The sequence below is a fragment of the Pelmatolapia mariae genome, linkage group LG1 (assembly GCF_036321145.2).
Source record: "Pelmatolapia mariae isolate MD_Pm_ZW linkage group LG1, Pm_UMD_F_2, whole genome shotgun sequence".
Lineage (NCBI taxonomy): Eukaryota > Metazoa > Chordata > Actinopteri > Cichliformes > Cichlidae > Pelmatolapia > Pelmatolapia mariae.
This window is the reverse complement of record NC_086227.1, coordinates 20494835-20520330: the sequence shown is the minus strand read 5'-3', so window position 1 is coordinate 20520330 and position 25496 is coordinate 20494835. Positions and strand designations below refer to the sequence as shown.

The 25496-nt window shown below is 41.7% G+C and overlaps 1 protein-coding gene across 1 annotated transcript in view; it reads right to left on the bottom strand.

Annotated features, from left to right (window-relative positions):
* Positions 1-25496, bottom strand: part of rras2 (RAS related 2) — a 28924-nt gene that overhangs the window by 2324 nt on the left and 1104 nt on the right. The window contains exons 2-5 of the mRNA XM_063475153.1: positions 4795-4882; positions 4485-4587; positions 2813-2921; positions 1071-1189 (exon numbers count right to left, since the gene is read on the bottom strand). Of these exons, the coding sequence (XP_063331223.1) occupies positions 1071-1189; positions 2813-2921; positions 4485-4587; positions 4795-4882 (419 nt within the window). The remainder of the gene's footprint in view (positions 1-1070; positions 1190-2812; positions 2922-4484; positions 4588-4794; positions 4883-25496) is intronic.

Below are 25496 nucleotides of genomic sequence, written 5' to 3'. Positions count from 1 at the left end.
TTTTACACAGAGGAAAAAAACAAGCGAACCCAAACACATCACTACAAACCACGTGAGAATGTTCAGTCCGCTTATTGTCCAGATGTGTTTGGGGTGGGAGCATTAAAAGTAAATACAGGAAGAAGGTGCTGTGTTCTGAACTACTGGAGTTCATGTCACAGGGAGTGGTTGCTGGAAGTTGCCTTCTGTCACTTGGTTAAATTGAAAACCTCCTCAGGGGTGCTAACAGATTACCAGAGTCACCCACAGTTTCTAGTCAAGAAACCGGGCAGTTAGTTAGTTTGTAACTGATTTGACCTAGTGACAGCCATCAACCTCTAGCAACCACTTTCTAGCTGGTTGTGGAATACATATTTTTTCCTAGCAACCGGAAGTGGTCAGGGGGTTGTGGACTGGTCTCTTGGCCTCTGTTACTGAGTACATATGGAAACTGTTTACCTTAAATTTAAATTAACCTTGACTGTGACACTTCCATGACCACATACATTGAAATCTAACCTAATTAATAGTTAATTTCTTCATCTTTACCACAACTATTGGTGAGCCAAAGTTTAAATTCCTTTGAGTTTTATCTAATATGATTTTTTCTTTTACGCAGCCAGAGATTGTGTGCTTAGTTTTAGCACTCCTTGTCAATAAATGAAGGAAATACTGTCCTATTGCTCCCTGCAGAATGCAGATACAGCTGTTTTATGCTAAAGCCTTCTGGAATATTTTCTATGACTTTATACTTTAGTCGTGGGGAATTTTAAATTTCAAAGAATATAGACAGAAACAAAGAAATGTAACTCATCTGTTACAGGAACTGTTGACATAGCTTGTCCCTGTTTTTATAGTAATATGCTAGGCAGGAAACAAAACAGCTTGAGAAAAAAAATGTTGCTCCTGTAAACATTCACCCTGAGATCCTGCAGTGTGTTTAACAGGGCACTCTGAGGATTAGACATATTATTTTTAAGCAATATGTGCAACATGCCTCAACACTAAAGGTTCCACACTGTTAACAGATACAACACAAAAGACTGCCCTGACATGTGGACGATATGTAAAACAACACGCAAAGCACCTACCTGATTACTCTAACCAGCTCGTGGAAAGCCTGGTCTACGTTCATTCGTATTTTAGCTGAAGCCTCCATGTATGTGACCTTTAATTGTCTGGCCAGTTGCTGGCCCTCTTCCTGGGTTACCTGAGGCAAAAAGAAAGATGGTAATGATGACGTGAACCTTCAATGTAAACTGAAGTCCGGGAAGGATCATGCTCTACAATCCATCAACGCAATCACTGTGTTTATAAAAACAATGTTATTACTTACTGAAAAGCTACAAATGTCATGATATTGTAAAATATCAAATATGTCTGTCACATACTTGCCTTTATTCTATGAGTATAGTGTGCAACATTGACCAGTTCCTTTTGCTGCTCTAACTATATTAATCAAAGTTGCATTCACAGAGGACAATACCTGCTTTAACCGTGGCTCCCTTTGGAGTCAAAAAGGAGTCACAGGTCAGCGATCAAATTCCTGTTGGATTGTTGGCTTGATGTTTAATATTGTCTATGGATCCACAGTTAAAAATTTCAGAAGTGTCACAACCTTATGACTCATTTCATTGAAGCCAGTTTCTACTCTTCTAAGAACAGTCAGTCTAAATTTTAATCCAATCGCGCTGTTAAATGTTAATAATCAGCCTGACGGGGAAATAAATAAAGAAGAATCAAAGACAGCATGACTCAGCGTACAATGCAAGCACCACAGGTTCAAACTACTGAAATGAAAGTGATCCTTCATAACACTAAATGGATTTGGTTACCTTTCACTTCAGAAACACATATGCAGCATTCCCTTTTTTTCTTGTTGCTATCTCTGAAATGTGTGCGATGGTTCAGAAAAAGTCCTCTGATCAGTGATTCTCCAAAGCCATACAAACAGTATAATTTCACATTTTTTTCCCAATTCCTGTGGAGATGGTTCCTATTCATTACTACCAGTCCACACAAAAATGAATAAATGTAATTACTATGTAGAATGCATCTGGGACACTGCTGAAATCTGCCATCTCCCTCTTTGCGCTACAGCTGCGCATATAATGTGGGACTGGATTATAAAAAAAGAAATACATTTCTGGATGAACTATATAGCAGCAAAGCATAAGACGAGTTGGAACCATCTCTGTCAGGTCTGGTAGATGTTTTTCACACGTGGGCAGATCAGTGTAAAAAAAACAACAACAACTATACAGTACCACATACTTCTGGTTTAAGGATTTAAATTGAAGCTTGAAGTATTGAGCTACCGTCTTTGAAATTTTGGCACGTGGAGCAGTTTCTCATCATTATACCTAATACTGGGCATTATAAGGAAATTGGAAAATATAAATAGAAGGGACAGAAAAAAGCAGAAAATTAACATACATTTATGCTACCGCAGGCTTGTTATATTACAAAACTATGTCAGTGGATTCAACCTATTTATATCAATGAGCTAAATGTGCCTGCAAGATTCTTTTTCACCATTAGGGGGCGGTGTGGATTTACCGAAGGGAGCCAGGCCTGACTGCACACCAGCGGCTGAAAATTCATCATTTCATCACACTCCTGTTTCCATCCATCCTCCCCTCGACACCAGCCTTTCTGCAGCTTCTTTTATTCTTTCACTCACATCCTGTTGTATCTCAGCAGCTACGCTGCAGCTGCTGCGCTACCACTTTCAAGTATGCAAATGCAAAATCCTCCAGACTGGTTCGTATTATCTCTTCAGATGATCAAACCGGGTACATGTGAGCCTGTCAGTGCAATCTGTTGGACTTACTTGTCTCTGTAGTTCCAGATCTGCTTTGTTTCCTACAAGGATCATAGGGAATTCGTCTCTGTCTTTCACTCGGAGAATCTGTCTTTGGAATTTGTAGATTTCTTCAAAGCTGTAAATCATAGTATGTGGTGTTAGGTCGTGTTCCCTAAACAAACAGGTTGTGCGATATCTTCTCACGTATCGATGAATGCATTCATCTAAAAATGTACATGAGACAGACTTCAAAGCAAAAGGAATGTAGCTAAAAACGCCCACCATTACCACACCCACGCGTACAGAACGATCACCCAGAGATAAGGGTCATCGGCAGTGTGCATGAGACAGAAAGGCTGAAACATGTCAAAATATAAAAAATGTCGAATGCATTTATTTAAGGCTCTCTTCTGCATGCTGACTTGACTGCTGACCCATCACAATAAAGATAGCATGTGAGGGCCAGTTTCAACCCAACAGAAAATAAAAATGTTTAAAAAAAAAAAAGTAAAAAAAAGGAGGTGGGGGGCCAGAATGCAACAGTGCACCCATGGCGGCGTTCCAGCATCGGGCCCACAGACAGCTTGGTGAGCACACAGTAAATCTGGAAGGACTTCACTAATATAAATGGAGGAAGGAAAGGCTGTTTACAACATAAACATTGGGAGGGGGCTGTGGGGGCAAGGGGAATGCAGCTCACTGCACTGCTGGGCAGGGACGCAGGCATGAAGAAGATGAGTAGAAACACAGAGATTACAACACAAACTCTATAAAGTTTCACATAAAACGGTATTTTATGTGCTGCGACACATACTCAGAGACATAGAGACATACAGAGACATACTGATGTATCTGCATATTTTTTACTACTTTTTTGCTTCTATTCGATAGTATTAGTGAAGAGAGAGGAAGCTGGAAGCCTAGATGCTGCTATATGGCGTCAGTTGGTTTTTACTAAAACTGGTGGAGCCTGTCGTTTCTGAGATTATCTACATAAACACGAGGAACACCCTTTTTTCTTTTTAGTTTCACTATTACAGTAGTCTGTCTTCTTTTTCAAAAGATGAATTTGCTTGGCGCTGGCTTAAAACTGATTTACGACACTTGTTTTTACCAAGGTGACCAAATAAATCTGGCATCCTTTAAATGTTGTTTAAAATCAGAACCAATTAGAAGGTGTGGACTAAAGTTTAAACTAAAGGTCCGTGACAGTGTTACTTTGACTCAGGGTGCTGTGCACTGGGGTTTAACGAGCTAAAGGACTCTTTGTGCCTCAGAGTGTTGTTAGTACATACATACGTGCATGTTTCTACTGTATACATGATGGAATTCAGCAGGGATTGCTACGGGATTCTTGTCAACTCCCTTAAGCGTCAACTTGTATAATGCTCTTCGAGCCCATGCGCTATTGTTTCAGTAGCACGCAGGCTTTAAATAGAAAGCTAAGGTGAAGTCAAGAGAACAGGATAGGGGGGTAAGTGCGAAGAACAAAAGAATATGACAACAAGGGCAACAACAAGGTCCGGAAGTTAGAGCAACAAGTGAGAGTATCGGTGCAAGATTTATGGTTTTACTTTAGAGTCAGAGATAGAGGAGGAGCAGCGCACAAGCGTATGTAACTGTAAACAGAAATGTGCAAAGCGTGTGTTTGTGGGTGTGTGCGTGTGTGTGTTTGCACATGATGAAAACTGTCACTTACCTTCCTCTGTCAGTGACTGAGAAGACGAGCAGGAAGCCCTCCCCTGTCCTCATGTATTGTTCTCTCATGGCTCCAAACTCTTCCTGTCCAGCCGTGTCGAGGACTAGAGAGCATGAACATGTGCGTTGACAAAAAAAAAAAAAGTACACACACACACAGACTCACGCGCACGCACAGGGTAGCTCACAGCAAAATAAACTTCTGAAATCAGTTCCTCAAGTGCAATAGACTTCAGGACAAAAGAGCTACGTGTGCGTCTTTGTACTTGCGTATTTGCACTGGTCGTGTTTATTCAGCAAAGTGCACTTACTGTCGAGCCTGGCCGGCCTTTCGTCAATCACACACTGCTTGGTATAAGAGTCTTCAATTGTCGGGTCATAGTCAGTGACAAAGTACGACTGTAGGAGGAAAAGAAAACGACAATAAAGGTGGTTAATATTTAATATTTTCTTTCTGCCTACTTCTTGTAACAAATGAAATAATGAATTTGTGAATGCATCCGAACCCTGGAACTGCGTCGGGTTAGACATGTCAACATTACATCCAACCTACAGTGCATTTACTTTGTTTCTCCATCTTTGCAGATTTCACATTAAAAACAAACATAAAATGAAATGAAGTGACGTTATTAGATGTTTTTTTGTGTACGTATTTACACAAAAATGTGTTCATATTTCAACATTATTCATAAAGCATGTCCACGGCACATTTAAAAATATAAAGTCTGAGTTAACTTTTTACCCTTTTGTACTGTGTGCCTAAACGCTGCTGAAAAACGACTGTGTGCATTGATCAGGCGGCTTCAAAACTGCCCCTTCTGTTTGTCCTTTTGTTTTAGGTTTAAACACTACAGTGCCACTGACCTCTACCTTTACTAGCATGCTGCACGCAGGAGGTAAGCACACTGTGTGCAGACACCTTCACAAAAAAAAAAAAAAAAAAAAAGCCGCTTAGGCTTTGACAGCAGCCTGCTTTTCACGCTAATATCTCATTTACAAGATGTTTCCTCCGTTACCGCTGTAGGCTTTGATTCTTTCACTCCGAGGCCAAAATCTGGTCTCTTAGTAACCTCAGCTGGAAGGGTGGGGCCAGGGCGGTGTTGGAGGTGGGGTGAGGCGGGGGGGGGACTCCTGCATTTTTTACATTTTTCCCATGTTTTGTTGTTCTCGCTCTCCTCGGGGACTAGTTAAGCGGTGACAGCTGAGGGGAGTGCTCGGGGAATGTCAAACCAACACCCTAAAACGCAACGCGATCACGAGGACATAAAAATCCAGACAAGTTTCCCTGTCATTCTAACAATAGGCCAAATTAAACTTTTACAGTTGCAGTGGCGTTGTTTGTGCCTGAAACTGTATGTTATTTTATGACTCACACACAATCCCACTTATTTTGGGGTTAGCTGGCAGCTGAGGAGACAGAGAGCTCTTGCTTTATGTGCTGTCAGTAGCACATCTCTGAGTAATACGGAGGCGGTTAACGCAACGTAATTTTGATTTGAGAGGGACTGAAACATTTTAGTCGATAAATATTAAGTGATGGTGGCACTGAAACTGCAAAAGCACGTCACCACTTAAAGCTACGAGAGGCTCATATATGCTATCAAAACCCTTTTTAGCCTGTTGGATCATTTCTGCAGCTCCATCGCGGATGATCCATGAATACTGTATCTTGGGATGCTCAAATATATTCATGGGATCAAAATGTTTATGCCTTTAAGTCTCTGGTGGATACTGCATATAATCAGATTTATTTCAAACATCCATCAGCACGTGCCCTCTATAGAGCCTTTCTTAGTCCTCAGTCAAGCTCTGTTTCAGTTATAGGGTACTTTATTTTTGTATTTATATATTTTTTGGTCTCTTGCAGCTTTTGCACATGCAGGTAATTTCTCCATCGCACGCTCCTGTCATTGTGTAGCGTGGAAGCCAGACTGGCCTGTGTCACATCCGTTCACCGCTGTTCAATAATTCATCAGTATTACTGTGCATCCTAGAACTCGCTGCACACTGCAAACCTGCACTGACAGCGTGCCTTCAGACGATGAGACAGACAGAAAGCGAGAGAGAGAGAGAGAGAGAGAGAGAGAGAGAGAGAGAGAGAGAGAGAGAGAGAGAGAGAGGGAGAGGAAGGGGGATAAGAAAAAAACCCCAACAACAACAAAAAATGCTGCTTATGTTTCTTGTCCCTGCCCACCACCACCTCTAGCACTCTCCCAGCTGTAGCTTCAGCATGTGACCTCGGCCTACGTCAACCTCTTATTCCTATTCTGTCAACCTCGGGCTACGATGAGCATCGCTCTGCCCTGGCTGCTCCTCCCTCCTCCCTCCTCCGCGTGAGCAGGCGATGGAGATGCTGCACTCTGCTCTGGCCGATTGTCTCATTGCCATTTCCCGTGATAGATGAGGCTGTTTTGCAGTGCCAGCAGCACCAGAGCCAGCACTAACAGGGCTGTAGCCCAGCCTGGCTGGCTTTCAGCTGGGCCACAGCGAAGCGATGGGCTAGGTGAGAAAGTGCAACATGACAGGAGGGCTACCAATAACTATATGACATGTGCCAGCATGAATCATGGGTAGTAATATGGCCTATAAATCCTCATGCTGGTCCACAACTTCATCAGCTGAAACATGCTCCTTATAACGAAATGAATCTGCTGCATGTCGAGTACGAGAACAGCCGCCGGTTTTGGGAAACAGTAGCTCCCAGACGCTCACCACACACCACAAAGGTAGTATCCTTAAGGTGCTGACCTCTCGGCTCTCTTCTACTTTTGTTTTTTAGCTGTTGTATTGTATTTCATCTAAAAATGTCAAACTTACAGCTATGAGCACAACGCACAATTAATAAAGTAACTGATAAGCAAAATACTTTTTCAAGAAGGTAGGCAGATTATGAATTGACTAGACAGAAATGAAAAGACTAGATGGATTCAGATGAGGTCGAAAGCTTTGACATTAAATATTTTCTGCAGCAACATTGCAAACCTGAGATAAAATACAGTATACCAGCTTGTGTAATAAATCTTTAATAAACCAGAACAGGAAGTGTGTGTTTGCAAGATATACATTAGGGAAAATAAGGCTGCTGGAGGTGGGCTACAAGATCATCGACAAGAAACTTGGTGAGAAGGTGACAACTGTTGCTGTGATTATTCAGAAATGAACGAAATATAAAAATTCCATCAACTGATCTTGCCTCGTGGGGGGAGGATGATCATGAGAAAGGTGGTGGATCAGCCCATAACTGATACACGTGAGGAAGTGGTAATGATCTGAAAGCAGCTGGGACCACAATCCCAAAGAACACCATTCGTAATACACTACAGCACAACGGATTGAAGTCTTTCAGCACCAGCAGGATCCACCTGCTATAGAAGACGGACCTTGCGGGCCCGACTTTAGTTTGCTAGTGACCCAAAGAACACTACCCCAAAGTCAAGCACAGAGGTGGAAACATTATGTTTTAGGCTGTTTTTCTTTCTTTTGCTAAGGTTACAGGACAGCTGCAGCACACTGAGGGGCCAATGGACAAGGTCATGCTGTGTAAAATCTCCCCCCCTCAGTCAGAACACTGAAGATGGATTATCACTGAGTCTTCCAGTATGACAATAACCCAAACCATACTGCCAAGGCAACAAAGCAGTGGCTAAAGAATAAGCACATCAGGGTTCATGGAGTAGCCTCGCCAGTCTTCAAAGATCTCAGTCCTATAGCCAATTTGTGGAAGGAGCTGAAGCTTCGAGCTGAGAAGCAGCAGCCAAGAAACCTAAAGGATTTAGAGAGTTTGTGTAAAGAGGAATGGGCCAAAATCCCTCCTGAGATGGGAATGAAATACATATTTAACTCAATAACATGCAACTCAGTTTCTAACTTCTATGTAATCCTGTCTTTTTGGGGGGGTTTTCTTTAGGATTTTTGGTTGATATTCTGTCTCTCCCCACTAAAATGACATAAAAATTAGAGACTGCTCATTTCTTTGTAAGTGAGTAAACAAACAAATTCAGCAGAAGAACAAATAATTATTTCTCGCATTATTAGCATCATGGTTTGTTTTCACCTCCACTCAGCAGCAGGACAAAAATGAAGGTTTATTTGACACAAATTATCAAATAAAGGTGCTAAAGCTTGACAATATGAAAGAAAACCAGCACAACAGTGGGCACACAACAACACACTGTATGACGAAAAAACAAATCCAGTCTAGTTTAGCTGTCGGTGGTAAGGTGGGTCAAGCCACACTCAGCCCTGGTCAGCTCCACGGGAAGGAAACTCCACCTCTGCAGCACGGAGTTGGCCCGGTCGAGCCTTCGAGTGGTGGTGATGTCACAGATGACATGTTAGCCTACCCCGCCTTTCCAGCAAAGTCTGATCCTGTGGCTCAGTCCTCCTCCAGCATTCTAGCTATACATCCCAGCCACACACACACACAAACACACAAAGCACATGTACGCTCACACCAGGAAAACATTAAAGGCCACCAGTAGAGGCCCGGTTGATGAGGTTCAGCAGCAGTGCAGCTTTGTGTGCTGAGCCCGTTCTGTATCTAGATGATTGTGAAACAAAGGCAGATTGTTTTCTGGGCTGAAACTAAGAAGCTGTCATATAAAGGAGAAAGTCAAGGAAAAAAATAGGCTACAACAAGGGATTGATTTCTGATCTGCTTATTTTATGATAAATTTTATGATCAATGTTTGGGTGTCGGTGAAGAATGGTTTTCAATGTTCTTAAAATGCCTTTTTCTACCATTTCATATTTAATTTTTCCAAAACAATACACGACCTATAAAAATGTTCAAACAAAACATGAAGAAGAGAATCAACAGATTCTTAAAAAGAAGAGGTTTTTTGTTGTTTTTTGCATAAATAACAAAAAAGAGAGAAAAAGAATCGAAATCTTTGCCCAAATTCCTGTAGATTAATTATCCTTTCAGAAACCCAAGAAATGCAAAAAACAGAAAAACATGATGCACTGATTCATTTAGAGGCACGTCTTTTTCCCCCTCCTCTTTGCTACATGAGCCACACACACAAAAAAAAGCGCTAATTCAGCGTGTAGGTGCTTTGTCGTCTAAGCCACTTCATTGCTCAACATAGGAATAAAACACCAAAGCACCTGGTGAAGTTTGTGCTTCGTAACAAGTGAAGAAATAAAGCAATTAATCCCGACTGTTACGACTGCTGGCTGCCAGCATCGAGCGACGCAAGAATGGGTGATATGTGTAGGCGTGTAATCAGCATAGTGCTTGCATTATGCACCCACTTCCTCCCCACACAAACAGCTATGCTAACACTAAATATAGACCCTTTTCCATCTCAGTCAGTTATCCTGCTTGTTTGGTTGTTTGGTTAGAGACGCCGATTTGACTGTTAACCGATATACCATCATTATCTACGTGGAACATAAAACCACTGATTCAGCAGCAACAGAGATAAAACTGAGATTTTTTTTTTACTACATAATGAAAAACTTCATTAAAAAAAACAAAAACAAAAAAACACCCACCCAATGTAGGTTACATGGTGCACCCGCTCACAAGACTGTCATAATGAGAGGGAATGCTGAGTTAAAACAAATAGTCATCAACACAGTTGGGAGTTAATTACCTTCTGCATATGGCTTAATGCCCAATGAGAATTCCCAGACCTCAGCTTTGAGAATCATCAGCCGTAGATATTCTTTAATTAAAGAAAAAAAATGTAGATTGAATACCATTAAATCTTGTTATTCTAGTCAGCATATGCAGATTTGCACTATTCCCCAAACTGCTCATTCCCCGCTCCAGCACACCGCAAGCCTACCACAAAATGTTCCCCAACTAAACATTTTACATTTTATAAGAAAACTATCTCTTGTGATATGTCTGGAATTGCGACCTCGCATGTAACAAACTGTTTATATCTTGAGCACGCGATTCTGTACTTTTTTTTTTTCAACCGTAGCTGATTTTGAGTTCTTAATGCTCACTAGATTGTCACCCAAACGCCTGTTTTGTGCTCAATGAATGAAAAAGTAAAAAAAGAAAAAAAAAGAAAAAGAAAAATAGCTCTGCACGAAGAGGTGGGCGTGAAAATGAGCTGCTCGTGGTTTTTGTGCATTTTGCAGAATGAGCTGAAGGTGAGCAGCAAACCTCAGGACTTGTGCAAATCCAATTGAGCAAGCTTTGTCGATTCAGAGCATTTGTGACCACAATTTGAGTGAATGAAAACAGTTCTTATTCACACTGCAGGACTTTTGCCAAATGTATCAAAAGTGCTTGGCCCAGAAAAGCTATATGGCACGGTCAAGGGAAAGCTATCGCTCTCTTTACAGTGAGTGTTCAGCTTACTTCACAAAACTGACCCATGCTCTTTGTTTTGCTGACAGAGCAAGCACAAACTGTTAGATGGACTGAGATATCAGCAGCGAGGAGTAGAACAGGAGTGGTCGCTACGTGAAGCGGGGGCGTGCCCCCCCAGCTGACAGGTGAGACATGCCATTTGTAAGACTTGTTCGGGGGACGAAGCCAAGTTCAGCAATTTTGATTAAGAACACAAATCCCACGCCAGACAGACTGGAGCCTGCCAAGTTACAGTCTGAGACAGAAAGTGTAGATCTGTTTCTGACAGCACATCATAGCCAGACATGGTAAATTCATACACTGCACAAGCTAATGAATGCTTCAAAAAGGCAAAACAGCATAAATATTGGGGGACTCAATCTGAAGGTAAGCAAATACTCATAAAAATTTCTTTCTGTCTTGAACATCATCTCACTCTACTGGAATCTGTGTCTCGATCAAGCAAGTCTCGATTACCTCAGCACCACACATCAAACCGGCAGGGCAACACTGCCGTCTAAGGAAAGAGAAATTTGACTGTGGGCATCACTTCCTGTCCCAAAAACCGTGCAGGTTTAACCTTTTGTGGACCCTCCAAGGCTGCGAGCAGCTGTCTGCAATCAAATAGCCGCCATCAGTGTTTAATGTTAAACAGATGGAAATGAAGACCAATTCCTCTGCAATCTCTGCCCTGCCTGTCCCCCTCCATTATCACCTTTCTTTTCGTGGTTCACAAAGTTTCACACAAGTGATACAAGAATTGCCGCGAGGAGCATTGTTCTGTCGAGTACCTGGGAGCGCCTGAAAAATAGGGTGGGAGGTGGGGGGGCGTTCAGAGCGAACGAAGAGGTTTGAGGGGGAGTAAGACTGTAAGCTACATGGAGAGGGAGAGCGAGAGAAAAAAGAGGGGGAGGGAAAGGCATTAACTTCCTGTGGAAACACCCACTTTTCCCATGAGCTCATGCAAACCAGAAAGGTCACTTATTCAATACCTAATACACATGGAGAGAAAGAAAGCACACAATGTGTCCACTGGCTTAAAGGGCCACGGGGGAGCATTCTGTTATAGCTGGGAAAGCTTTAAGACCGTAAACAATGCTGCAGAGAAATACTCGAAAATTTAAAAAAACAAAAAACCCAGTGCTGGTCATTTCCAAAAAGCCCTACACCCCTGCTATAAAGCAAGCCAAATAAGCATCCATAGTAATGTGACTTTCATTGAATGTTTACAGTTGGAGAATGCGGTCTGGGTACAGGCGCCAAACGTTGGCATGATGCCGAATTAAATGAACCCCTGCACATCACTCCTACAAGCGCTCTTCCTCCTAATGCGCAACAGATCAATAGCCTTTTTCCTTTAATCATTGCCTTGTCCTTAAATGCCAGCAGGCTAGCGAAACCCCACCCCAACAGACAAACCCTCGACATAACACACACATCTATCCAGCACTGTGACCTTACTGGAAATTCAGATTCACTTCAATTCAATTTTATTTATTTTATTTATACAAATCACGACAACAGTCGCCTCAAGGCGCCTTATATTGTAAGGTAGACCCTACAATAATACATACAGAGAAAACCCAACAATCATATGAGCCCCTATGAGCAAGCACTTTGGCGACAGTGGGAAGGAAAAACTCCCTTTTAACAGGAAGAAACCTCCAGCAGAACCAGGCTCAGGGAGGGGCGGCCATCTTTTTTTTCCCCATAGGCAACTGAAATGATGGCAAGAACGATAAAACGTAAGGTCAAAATTGTTTAAAATAAAGCACATAACATTGATTTAGTCTTTAATGGTGGTTCTTTTATAATTAGATCAGAAATATTCTAAGAGAGAAACATGACACAACATAGAAATTTACAGATGACTCACGCTACAGTTGTCTAATGGCAAAAGTGGTGACTGTCCTGACCCATGACCTTGAACAATCATCACTCGAGCTGGGAAAGCTAGTAATGTTGTTGCACTGATGCATGACAGTTTTATATGGGTGGTGGCAGACTCATGCACTTATTATTTTAGTAAAGATGTAGGTGAGTGTATCTCTTGTTCTTCTTTTTCAAAACTCCAAACAAGTTCCTCTTTAATCTTTTTCATGCACTGTAAAGTCTTTTATAGCCTTGGTTCTGCGGCCCTCCTATAATATTTGATTACTATTATTATTATTCCTATATTTGAGCGTGTGTGTGTTCGCCTCAAGGCACTTTATATTTAAAGGTAAAGACCCTACGATAATACAGAGAAAACCCCAACAGTTAGACGACCCCTATCAGCAAGCACTTGACAAGAGTAGGAAGGAAAAACTTCCTTTTAACAGGAGGAAACTTCTGGCAGAAGCATTCATTTTAAACTATAATTTAATTATTTTATGAAAATGCCTTTATTAATTCAGTACTGTGATATTGAAGTCCCAACTTTCCCACAAAAGTACAATAGTAGTGTTATTTAACGAGGTCAAAACAGTCCCTTGCAAATATTAACTCTACAACTTATATGTGCAACTTAATACCTATTATAATTTCCCAATGGCCACACACTCCACAGCAAAGATATCCACAAAGTCCTCACAATTAAGGAGCAAACATAAGAAAGTAAAATAAAACATAAAACACTGATTTTATTTTCAGAGAACTAGTTGAAGTCACTACAACCCAACATTTTGGTTCGACCTCCTACATTTTCAATAAGTACAATTATTTTTACTTTGACATGTTCGTTGATTTTCTTTCCCCGCTTGGGTTATTCGCACTGTTTGACTCCTTCTTAACTAATTCTTGTTGTTATCGCCCAACAATGACTATTTTCATCCAAGTAGCCATTAATGAGGCATAAATGAACGCTACATTGATTTACTACAACTATTCCGGACGCATTGTTAGGATAAAACAAGTCACGTAGGCTATGCGAGCTGAATGGCCAGCCTGCGCTCATGGCTTTAGATATGGGGACAGCACCCATGCAGAGAATAAAGCACAGGATAAATGTCCCACCAAGTAGGCCAACTCCTGGTGCAGTCAACCCCCTGCTCTCCTCTAACCTCCCTGGCATTAAGACTTCAATCACTCTGCTAAATATCAATGCGCGCCGGACTGAACACTTTTGAACCCGCTCAAAGGCGCAGAATCAAAGAGGTGCCATTTAAAGGCCTTTTTTCTACCAGATCACTTGGCACAAAGCCACCTACTTGCTCTATAGTGGCTACACAGCACACTGTTTCTTTATCTCAGTTTCATAAGCCAATTCTCTTGAATCATAAGCAGACGCGTGTGTCGTTCAGAGACGTTCTAGGTGATCGTGCGAGCTCACTAATGTTCCTTCTCCCTCTGCATTAAGCCAACCCTAAACCCTAAAGTCACTGATGGGTTTATCGATGCCGGTTTTCTCTTTTCGGCTTTTTGCTGTTTTGCTGGAGGGAACAGAAAATAAAAGGCTCAACCGAAAAATATCTAAAAAAGACACAGTGAGCCCCTTTGACTGTTTTGGCATTTCTTCCTTAATGTCTTCTTCTGTGGAGGTTGGGGGAAAAACTAGACCCATGTGAGGCTGCCTCAAAACTTACAAACGAAACTGGAAAGATCTGATCATTTACAGGTGAAATAACAAAGGTGCTGACATAAATGTGCTTGACATCATGCATTAAATGACAAAATGATACACTGAGCGTGAGCCTTGCTGGTTACCCGACATGTAATACAGCTCCATGTTTACATATGTTCTTGCTTCACTCTGGGCTTTATTCAATTCTTCTTCCTCTGCTTGTGTTTGTGCAGAAGTAGCGCTGCGCGCGTGCTCATCGACAAAGCGGCACTGTGACAACTCAGTGAGAGGACACCAGCTACCGCAGTGGCTACGAGGACAGAGAAACTACTGTGTGACTTTCAGAAACCCCACACAAAGTCATTCAGTGGAGTGTGTCTCGCAGTCTATGGTTCTCAGGAAAACCGTATGACTGACCAAATAATGGTAACGCTGATCAGCGATGTAAAATACACAGGCCGTAGTTTTATTTATAACTGAATGCTTATAGCTGACACACGATGCTACAATAAACATTTGTCTCTTATTATCTGCTTTAAAACAAGGCAGATACCTCTAAAACCCTTAACTGTACTGCATCTGAGTGTGTGTGTGTGTTATCATCTTCTCCCTTTTCTCCCTACTGGGACAAGCGCTGAGTGTGTATTTCTGCAATGGTGTGCTCTACTGCAGACCATAATTCCTAGCATGGGGTGATATGTCACAGGAAATGGGTCCACTGACTGGCATCATGTCGGACGCCGCAGCATTAGTGCCGTGTGCTTTTAAACCAGCAGCCCTACATCACAGGCAGCAGAAAAGTTATTACTCCAACAGGCACCTTCTTATAAATAAGTCCTAATGGATCTGCGCTTCACCTTCTCCCGGTTCCTTTCTGTTGATCTTGTCGCCCTAACCACCGTGTCAGAATCAACAATTGTGTATCTGACAATAACTTTTTATTTTTATATATATATAGGTAAAAGGGGGCAAAATGTGAAGCAGTGTGACCACGACATATGCATGCTTGCCTATAACCATAATCACAGGGGCAGCACAGAAGTCACAGCATCACCATGCTATTAGAAAACAGTGTTTTATGAAGGCACAATTATGAATTCTGCACCTTTTTAGTAATTTATGTTGGTAACTCCTCCCACAGTGATTTTTTTTTTCAACTGACACTGTATATTTCAAAGTGCCATCATTAAAATCGAAACGGCGGTTGTCTTTTTTGTGTGCAGGGGGCAGAGTGTCACATTCGTTAACTAAAGTCCAAAGAGGCTTGGCTGTGAGACGACAATGTTTTGGTTAGACATACTAAACACACTTTTTTTACACAGCTGTTGACTTTGTGCGCACTGGTGTGTGCCAAATAAAAATTCGGGTTAGTCGACACCAACTGGTGCCGCGCACACAGTCGCATACAGTTGCTGTGTGTCAGATCAGCGCAGTAGTCACACAACAGCTGCGTCGCCGACCAAATTCAGATATTCCTGAGTGTATCTACGCGCATACCTGACGCTCTCTGATCGCCCACTTGCATTTTATCAGTGGGAGAAAGAACACGAGGCCCAATTGGCCATTGTCGCAGACACATTTGGACAGTGAGTAGTGCTATACCGTCACCTGTTGAGGGGTTGTCTCATTGCGTGCCTCACCTCCCCCTGATGGACAGCAGGTGCCCCACAGGCTTCTGGACACTGTCTGCTCGAGATGTGCCAAATGTCCACCAGCTGCCTGGCAGGCAGTTCAGAGCACGGCATCAGCGACAAGCACACGGACATAAAAAGAACCATTCAGAGCGCTCTGTTGACTAAGGTTCAGAAAAATGTCCCCCCACTTTTGGCAAACAACAAAAGACGCTTCAATTAGCCGTGTAACTAGTCACGCCAATAATGAAATCAACACTCCTTACTATTTAAAAGTCAGCAGAATCATCTGTAGCACCATTAATAAATATAAGCCTATCATAAAAAAGATGACATACCTTTGAAATGCTAAATGTTAAAAGGTGTGGTGGAGTGGGATGCTAAAATAAGCAGCCTGCATGTCGGTTTCCCATAGCCAGAGTTGTTGTTATATGACTCTGAGATGTGAGACCTGATACTGTGAGTAGTTATTCTGAAACAGACAGATGTGTGAATACAGAACAATAGCCAAAAACAACACGGGCGAACCCGCCGTCCTCTCTGTCTGTCTGACTATGTGAGGGGCTTCGACTAGAAAACAAGGGAGTATATTTCCATTTTTTTCCGCTATTAGAAGGACATCCAACAAAATATACATGGATAACTGCATGTTCTGTAGAAAATTTAGGTTTGGACCAAACTGAAAAAGAAAACTGCGATTTCTAGTTCCACATCATATCCGTCACTTGTTGGCTTTATACAATGATATTACATTGCATGAACAATAAGGAAAAATTCTGTTAATATAAAGTTAAGAATGAATCTTGTCTTAATGATCTTCAGTACTGTAGAAATAAAACCTGGAAACGATGCAGCTTTTCAATCAATATGACAAACGCAAATGCAATTTTAAAAATGGTAATAAATCAAGGAAGTAAACAACTGAATACAGTTTGAAAATGAACAAAACTAGAATCAACCCGAGCAAAACTTAGACACACGAGCCTTTTTGTCACCATTACAAACTTGACATAAGGCTGCAGGTGGGTTCTGTTTGCCAGATCTCTCGGCATTAAAACTGTAAGCATAACAAAGGAAACGTAGCTTTGAGGTGAAATCTGAGACAATGTTCCGAGCGTTTACTCGCAAAGTCCATGGGGGTGGACATGGTTGCCAACATACCAACATTAGCTGTTTTTAAATGACTATCATTTATGGCACTGCTGACGGTGATGATGTGTGAATGGCTCGTTGCACACGTCCTACGCCAGCTTGATGCCCGGCCTACAGACAGTGGAAATACTAATAATGCATTCTGCATGGAGCAGTTACTTTGTTCAGCCAAACTTTGTTCTGATTTCATATTTACATCCTGCATATTACGCTGACGTTTTTTCTAACTCCTACTTGTTATCATTATTAGTAATCATTAGTCAACAGTAATCATAGCTGTCACCTGCTTCGTCCTACCCTCCTTGACATTTTTGAACATTATGCTGCATTTTCGGACTATTTGTCACTATATAGTGTAATTATCGCCATTCAAAACAGCAAATTATCCTTTTTTTAACCATGAAATCATCATGCACTTGAAAGCTGGTTTGTCGTCCAGTACTTTTTAAATTCTTGAAGATATTCATAATAGATGTTGCCCTGACTGTAGTGGTGGAGGTAACAGACTAGACATCAGGACAGTGGCGCAAACTCAAGTGTGTCTTTATGGTAAGAGACAAGTCAGCGACCCCCTGGCAACCTCTAACTGCTGGGGAAAAATGTGAAGTCAACAGCTGGTTGGCAATTGGTCACCTGTAGTTTGCATGGAAACCAGCAATTTGTTTGGAAACACTTGGCAACTAACCACTGAGCAGAAGTAAACCTTGGAAAAGTGTGACACAAACCGGAATGTTTGCCTTCAAAGTAAAAGCTTCAGCCAACACATTTCAAACAGCACAACTTTTACTTTGAAGTTGAACACTCTGTTTTCCACAGTTATGCCACCAGCAGATAAGTCACAAACTACGGAAAACCTTGGCAATTTGCTAGCAACAAAAGCAATTGCAAGGTGGTTTTTGGTCCAGCATCATAAATCCTTTTTTAGCCGGCCACTACCAGCAACCAACCAAAGTGGTCAGCAACTTTTCTCTAGTGACCTGTGGTGACCAGGTGTCACTAATCGTTCTCCAAGTCTGTGTGACAGGGCAGTAACATCCTTGTGAGTAGGAAAAATTGGCAGTTGCTCAGTGATTACATTCAGTTTTTCACATTCAGCAACCAGCTGCAAGTAGTTACAGCGGCAAACTGGTTGCCCAGAGGTCAGATGGGCAAAATGTTTCCAAACAATCATGGTTCCTCTTGGATTGACAGCAACCATTATCAAACTTGCCAACAATTTGCAACGAGCCTGAGTCAGTCTGTGCTGATGAGTGAAACTCATCTGCAATGCATCTCTTTGCAACTGGGGACTCGACTCAGCTGGTGGCAACCTGGTTGCATTCTATCTGTATGCCCATACCTAAATCAAGGTTTCTGGGTGCCTATGTCATTTTATAGTTAAACTGCCATTCTTAAATCACTTCCAGTCAAGTAATTTCTGTTTTAAATTTATATGGTTCTGGCTGGACTCTGAATGGAAGTAGTTACTTTTAATGTAGCTTTCCCTGTACGCAGATGGCAACAAATTTGCGACTTTTGCATTTTTATCACAATCATTCACAGTTAGTTGCAGCTTTGTCCTGTCTTTCTCCCCTCAACCTGAATCTGTCGTGTCAGATGGCTGCCCTTCCCTGAACTTGTTTCTGCCAGAAGTTTCTTCCTAGTTTTTCCTTCCCACTGTCACCAAGTCATTGCTCATAGGGTTTGTCTGATTGTTGGGGTTTACCTTACAATATAAAGCAAACTGAGGCGTCTGTTGTTGTGATTTTGCATATAAAATTCAATCAAATTGACGTTAATCTTTATATTATCACAAACAGACTGCATATAATTGTCAACTTGACCTCATTCAATCACAAACTGAGAGAAGACTGAGTCCATCTTAAAGGTAATAAGATGGTAACTGCTGAACTCTGAAGTGACCATATCAGAGGCAGTATCCACTGCATACGGTCACAATAATTTTGGTCATGCTGCAGTCTCCAACTGCTGTTTTTCTAATTTGACCATAACAGTAATTGCATGCTATTTTATGAATTACATTGTTGGAGTTTATGACTAATTCCCCCATAATTTCTCTTTTCCAATATCATTTTAAAAATCTTGTATGTATGTATATATAGCTCTTTTGTTAGTTTCTACATTAATGGGATTTATGTATGGTTCTTGCTTGTTGCTGCTACAGAGAGAGACATACTGAGGGAGACAGAAAGAAGAACTGTGTTATCTGATCTCAAATCTGTGTTGCCTTTTGTGGAACATTTTAAATCACACCTTTGCCTCCAACTAAAAACTGTGTGCAAAACAGGTACTTCCAAATAGATACATGGAACCGCTTAATAAAGATTCGATCACTGACGCAACGCTTTTTCCCACGTTATCGGCACAATCTTATATATTCTGTTGATTTCGTTTTACTGAGACCTTCTGCAGCGCTTCTCACGCAGATTTACTCCGTTACTCTCACATTCAAGGCAACAAATGACTCAGGGTGTGACTGATCTCGGTTAGGTAAGAGAATGCTAGCACTTTTCTTGAACTCGCATCATATGTGCGGCCCTGAGACAAAGTTCTTCTTTGACTGAGCAGTAATTCGATGTCACACAATCAACGAGAACAGAGAAGCACTTTATAACAAACACATACTATATACAGAAGAAGCATGCAGAATGAGGAAGCGCACTTTCCACTGAAGATAAGTGATGCCCATTGTTCGGGTATATCGATGTGTGGAACTGTGGGCATGGAACATGAGGACGTGGGTTCCAGCCAGCATGCGTTAAAAAGATAAAGGCCACAAAAACCTGAGCTAGAGAAAACTGAAGTGGCTGTAAACTATGAGTGTGACCCATGTATGTAAATGTACTCCTGTTATTGTTATTGTAACTGACAACAGATCTTTCCTGACCATAAAACAAAAGTACAACGTGTATAAGTGCAAAAATAGAGGTTACTCCTATTGTTTTGCACAATGCATTAATGACTGTGATGCCCATTTAATTTTTGCTGATTAACAGTGGTCTTCCTCCCTGGATAGTCATTAGGTTCTCATTAGCGTGGAGCAAAGGGGATGACCTACTAGTCTCTTGAGCTTTCCCAGATGGATGGGAGTGTCTTTATGGATCCTGAACTTCTTCTCATGTACATTCCTTTGGTGTGTTGCTAGGCATTTTGCCAGATACAGCTAAATTACCTCAGCAATGGGATTGCGTTCATCCCCTGCATTTAAAAAGTCTTACTTAGGGGATCTTGATGTTGAAATACTCATAGCAGCCTATGACACAAAGACAAATCGGACAGCACAAATTTGCAGCTTGACGCTCAGCCATCGGTGAGCATCAGTAAACATATGCCGATCCAGCAGGTACTGACGTACAACAGTGCACTGCAACAACAACTGATGTTTCTCTGTGTCAAAGAACCTCTGGCATTCATGTGTACAGTTATGTTTTCTCTATACACTACAACTTGTGTTCTTGCAGCGTTACAAAGGCACAAATGACATGATTTGCTGAATTCATACTTGGCTGGTCACATTAAAAAAAAAGCATTTATGAATTAACTGTATGCCTTACAGGTTATATCTGGATAGAGTTTAATATTCACTGAAGTGAGATACATTAAGACGTATAATTAAGTATGTAGACTTGCATATTGTTTTCACATGAGTGAAGGAGAGCGGCAGTGCAGAATACAAATTGACCACTTAAGATCAGCAAGGGGCAGTGGATGAAGTTACACTGGAAGAACCTGAGCACATCTGGCTATGTTGCCATATTAGAATTGCTCCACTGTCCTTAAAAAACATGAAATCTGCCATCTTTACAGAATGACCCCAAGCAAGTGGAAAGTGTTAACAGAGAATTTGAGTGGAAAAGTGATAAAGACTGAGAATAACATAGCACCAAAAGATTCAAATACAGCAGAGAAGGTGGAAAGGAAACTGTTGCTTTAAACCCAGCAGTCTAAATCTTACTGGAACTCATAAACATGAAACAGGTATTGATGTGAGTGTAGCACTGAGCGCTTATAGTAATCTGACTCTCAGTAAGCCACCAGAATGACAACTACCCACTATTATTTTTTTTTCTTTCCAGCTAGCTATGATATAGAGTGCACACCGCCTGCTGTTTACGCAACACAAATATTGTCTGTTTGATTGATGATTCATAGACAAACAGGCCGTGAAACCTCTCGCAAAAACAGTAGGTCTACGGCAATTGTTTACAATTAAACTTCTGAGGGATAGTGCCGTGTGAAATTTGAAGTCCATAATTTTCTGATAAATTTTCTTTTGCTAATATTTTATACACATTTCGACTTTGTTTTAAAAATAAGAGGCATCCTCCGGAGGCTGGAGAAACAATTCCATCTTGTAGTGACTAAACGGTTGCCCACACCTTCTGCGTGTTGGACACTCATGACTACTTTTGATTGCAAGGAGACTGAACAGGTTGCAACATTCTTATGGCAGGTTTTAGTAATTCCCACCTCTAGCTTTGCTAACCAAGCTAGCAAGTTATCACAATCTTCTTCCATTAATATGTCCACTTCAGGCTCCGAAATGGAGACTCCAATGGCCAAAACGCCATCTCAAACCAATGGGTGACATAAGATGACTCAATATTGAGTCTATGGTGAAAGTTACTGAGGGGCTTATTTGCTCTCGCTGAGGCTCTACTCTGTGAGAAGCCAAGGTGTGACCACTCAATAGTGTTAAACAAACAGTTATTCTCCTCACCTACCCCCACACACACATCTGCCACATCCTACACTTAAAATGAGTTTACTGTTATACTGGTCAGTTTTAGGAGAATGTTATACTTTCCCTGTATAAAGCGCTTTTTTACTTTAATTAAGCACTCAAAGAACTTTTTACCACAAGCCAATGCAATCATGCACATATACAGCACTTTATTGCCTATAGATACCGCAATGTCTAGACTGGAGCAGCCGGGTATCAAACTGCTGACCTATCGATTTTTCAATTGGTAGATGACCGACTCTTCCTATGGAGCCATCCCAAAGTTCATAAAAGCAAAGCCGAGTGGAGTTTATTAGGCAAATTTCAAGCGGTCTTTGAAAAAGCAGACAGAAATAACTACTCGTCTGGTGTCTGCAGGTGTCCGTGTCTGCATCTGAAGGCAAATATAATCCTCAGCTTGCACGAGACATAACGAAAAGACATAAACTTCCTTATAAAAGAAAAAACACCAGTCAGAATATCCAGTGAATGGAGCTGTTTGCACTCATTGGTATGGTATTTGGCATATGACTAAGCCAGACAAAAAGCTACAAACCGCCCGTATTTAAAAATGGGCTGAGAGCATGCACTGTGTGGAAATACATAAAACAATCTCTCAAAACTAGACATCAAACACACATTCACCAAAACATTGCTGCAAAGCCATTGCCCAGACACCTGTGGCTGTTTCTGAAACGGCACGCTCCACATTTCTACTCAAACACTACTATTACGGCCATATCCTGCCTCCACATGCTCAACCAGGGCTGCTGCCCTCATAATCCAGCCTTTCTTTTTCTACTGAGCTGCTACTTTTGGCAACATGTCTCCTGAAAGTTTTCATATCTGACTAATCAAATCCATTTTAGAATTTATGAGAGATGCATGTAATGAGGGTGTATATTAGAGAAACTGGGAGAACACGTGCTTTAGCTGTAAATCCAGCTGAGGTCTACAAAAATCCTCAGCTAATCTGTCTGGACTTGATCAATCAGGATGTTTTGCTCTCATTTATGAATCTCCATGGCCAGGGGCTGCCACCATGCTAATATTAGCAAGCATGTGAGAAAGCAACACCACGCTTCACCTCAACATCTCTAGAGCTGTCTCATGCTGGCGGCTTCTCTGGTAACCCAGAGTAAATTGAGAAGGGTTTCTAATATACCATTATTTCAGGGATTTTTAAAAAAAGGCACAGACGCAACCCACATGCAGTGCTCACATGGCTAACGTGAGTCATCTTTTCCCTTACTTGGGATGTTTCCTGCCCCGCAGACGTCACATTAAACAACACGCAGTGTTGAACAACTTTTGTCAGATGACTCAATGTTATGTCATCCTAACGCTATTTCAACTTGAGTCGAATCCTTGGCATTAGGGTGGCCAGCAGCCAGGGACCTGCCACTCTTTGTTATTGCTAGCGACATCATCTTTCATGTTCTGACTCCCAAAAAAGTCCCAAAAAGTCTTTTATTTTAGCTGCTCAGGAACCTCAAGATCAACATTAGCTAATACACCTTAGGACTAGCAAGTGATTAAAATGTGCTCACGGAATAGATAAAAAAGTTGGCATCAGATGACTGGCCACATTGACGAAGTGCTTTTTAAAATGCCTACTGTGCTGGTGCATTGTGGTCACCCACAGCCACCCCAACACACGAACAACAACTATAAACATTTCAGCACACAAACAAAATTCTAAAGTGTGATGCCACAAGAGGATGATCTAAATATATGATAACAAAATACCTTAAATATCTCATTGTTACTGGTTTATTAGAAGTAGATCTTCTAGTCACAGTCTTAATCTGTGATGACCCCCAATCCTAACCATAACCCACCGCACTTTCCTGAAGAAATCCAAACTTTTTTTTTTGTTCCCCAATTCCAAACACTTGAGGGAACAATTGTTTTTTGAAACCGTAGAACAAAAAGTTCTGATAGTACAGGATGTGGGTCAGGGTTAGGGTTGGAGTTGTCACTGATGACGACTCTGACCTCAGAGGGTTACTGACAAGATAATAAATGACGTTAACCTGTTTCACCAGCAGCTGAGGCTAAAACTATGAGCAATATTTCATACCATAAAGGTGATTAAAAGCACATTAATGAGCAATGTAGGAAAAATCTATTAGTGGAAAAAGAGCGTTTGCTAAAGAGAAATCTAACCAAAGAAGGGTATTTGGGATATATTGAGACTTGAGACACTTGCAGTCACATCATCGAGTATTTTATGTTTTTGGCAAAACACATAAAACTAAAATTAGTACTAGTCAAAGTGACAACTAACACACACACACACAAACGCACACGCGCACAGAGTTCCAGTGATTCAGGAAGCAGGTCATGTTTTTCCATACAGAACTAGGAGGTCCTAAGAGCAGCAGTAGAGGGACTTCCTCTGCCAAAGGGCCAAATTCCACATGGTCCGTGACCATTAACCCATCCAGGCTGACTCAGACACCCTCCGACCCTTCCACCCCCACCCCACCACCACACACACACACCCTCAAACTCACAACACTCAGCATAGTTCTGAGTATCACCTCAACTTCACAACCAGCTGTCAGGTCCACCCCAACACAGCACAGCAGGCGACTTCTTGAAACCTCTGAAGAGTTTGTCAGTTCTCCACCTACTATTTCTATCACCATCACGGCACAAGACATGCAAGCCGGCAGTAAGAAAAACACACGCGGTGATTAACTGAGGGAGCTGCTGAGTACAAAATACATATAAAAGGGGACATCCAAGCAAAATCCTCAGTCAGCAGTCAGTTAGCTGATTTGAAAATGAGTCTGCGAGACCTTAGAGAAAGCTTTATTACTAAATCCAGGTCCACCTCGTGCACATATGAAGCACGTTTTTATTACATATGACAAGCAAAACTACAAATAAGAAAATTCACAATGACATTATCAGCGTTATTCCAGTGGTGTTACCATAACATCTCAAGTGTTTCCACCCAGTTCAGGTCTATCTGATCCCTTCCTACTCAGTATGCAGTTAATGAGCTTTTTGAACCCTCATTAGGATACAACTCTCCCCCACCCACCCAACACACACATTTGCTCACAAGCTTCACAATCCACCCCCCCCCCCCAACTATTGTCTGTCAGTGTGGAGACACGCAGCTGCCTGCCTGTCTTGTCTCCTGCAATCCAGAGCAAGCATCAGTAACACAGTGACACCATGGTGGGGACACACACACACACACAAGGCAAAGGGCAAAGAATGTCATCTCTTTCTTACAGTGTGTGTGTGTGTGTTTGGGCCCTCTCCTAAATGGCGATTATGAAAGCCTGGAAGGTCAGAGCAGTGTCTGCACTGTGCTGGAATGCAACCAGGCATTACAGGGAGGTAAACTGTTTACATGCCTTTTACATGTGACACCCAGCAAGTTTTCTTCAAGCAGGCTGCTGTAAAACTGATTAAGAGTGGTGGAAGCAACCTTTCATTTCTATAGATTATCTATATTAGTGCGCTTGCTTGCCTTTGGTTTCGGCTCGAAACATGGTTAACCAGCAGACTTGGCGAGACTCTGCATCAGAGCACAAAAGTTAATCATCTCTCAATGGACATTTTGTGCAGCTGCTGCTTATTTTACAGTCACCCAACCTGAACGGATTTTCTCTGTCTAGTTCACATATTTC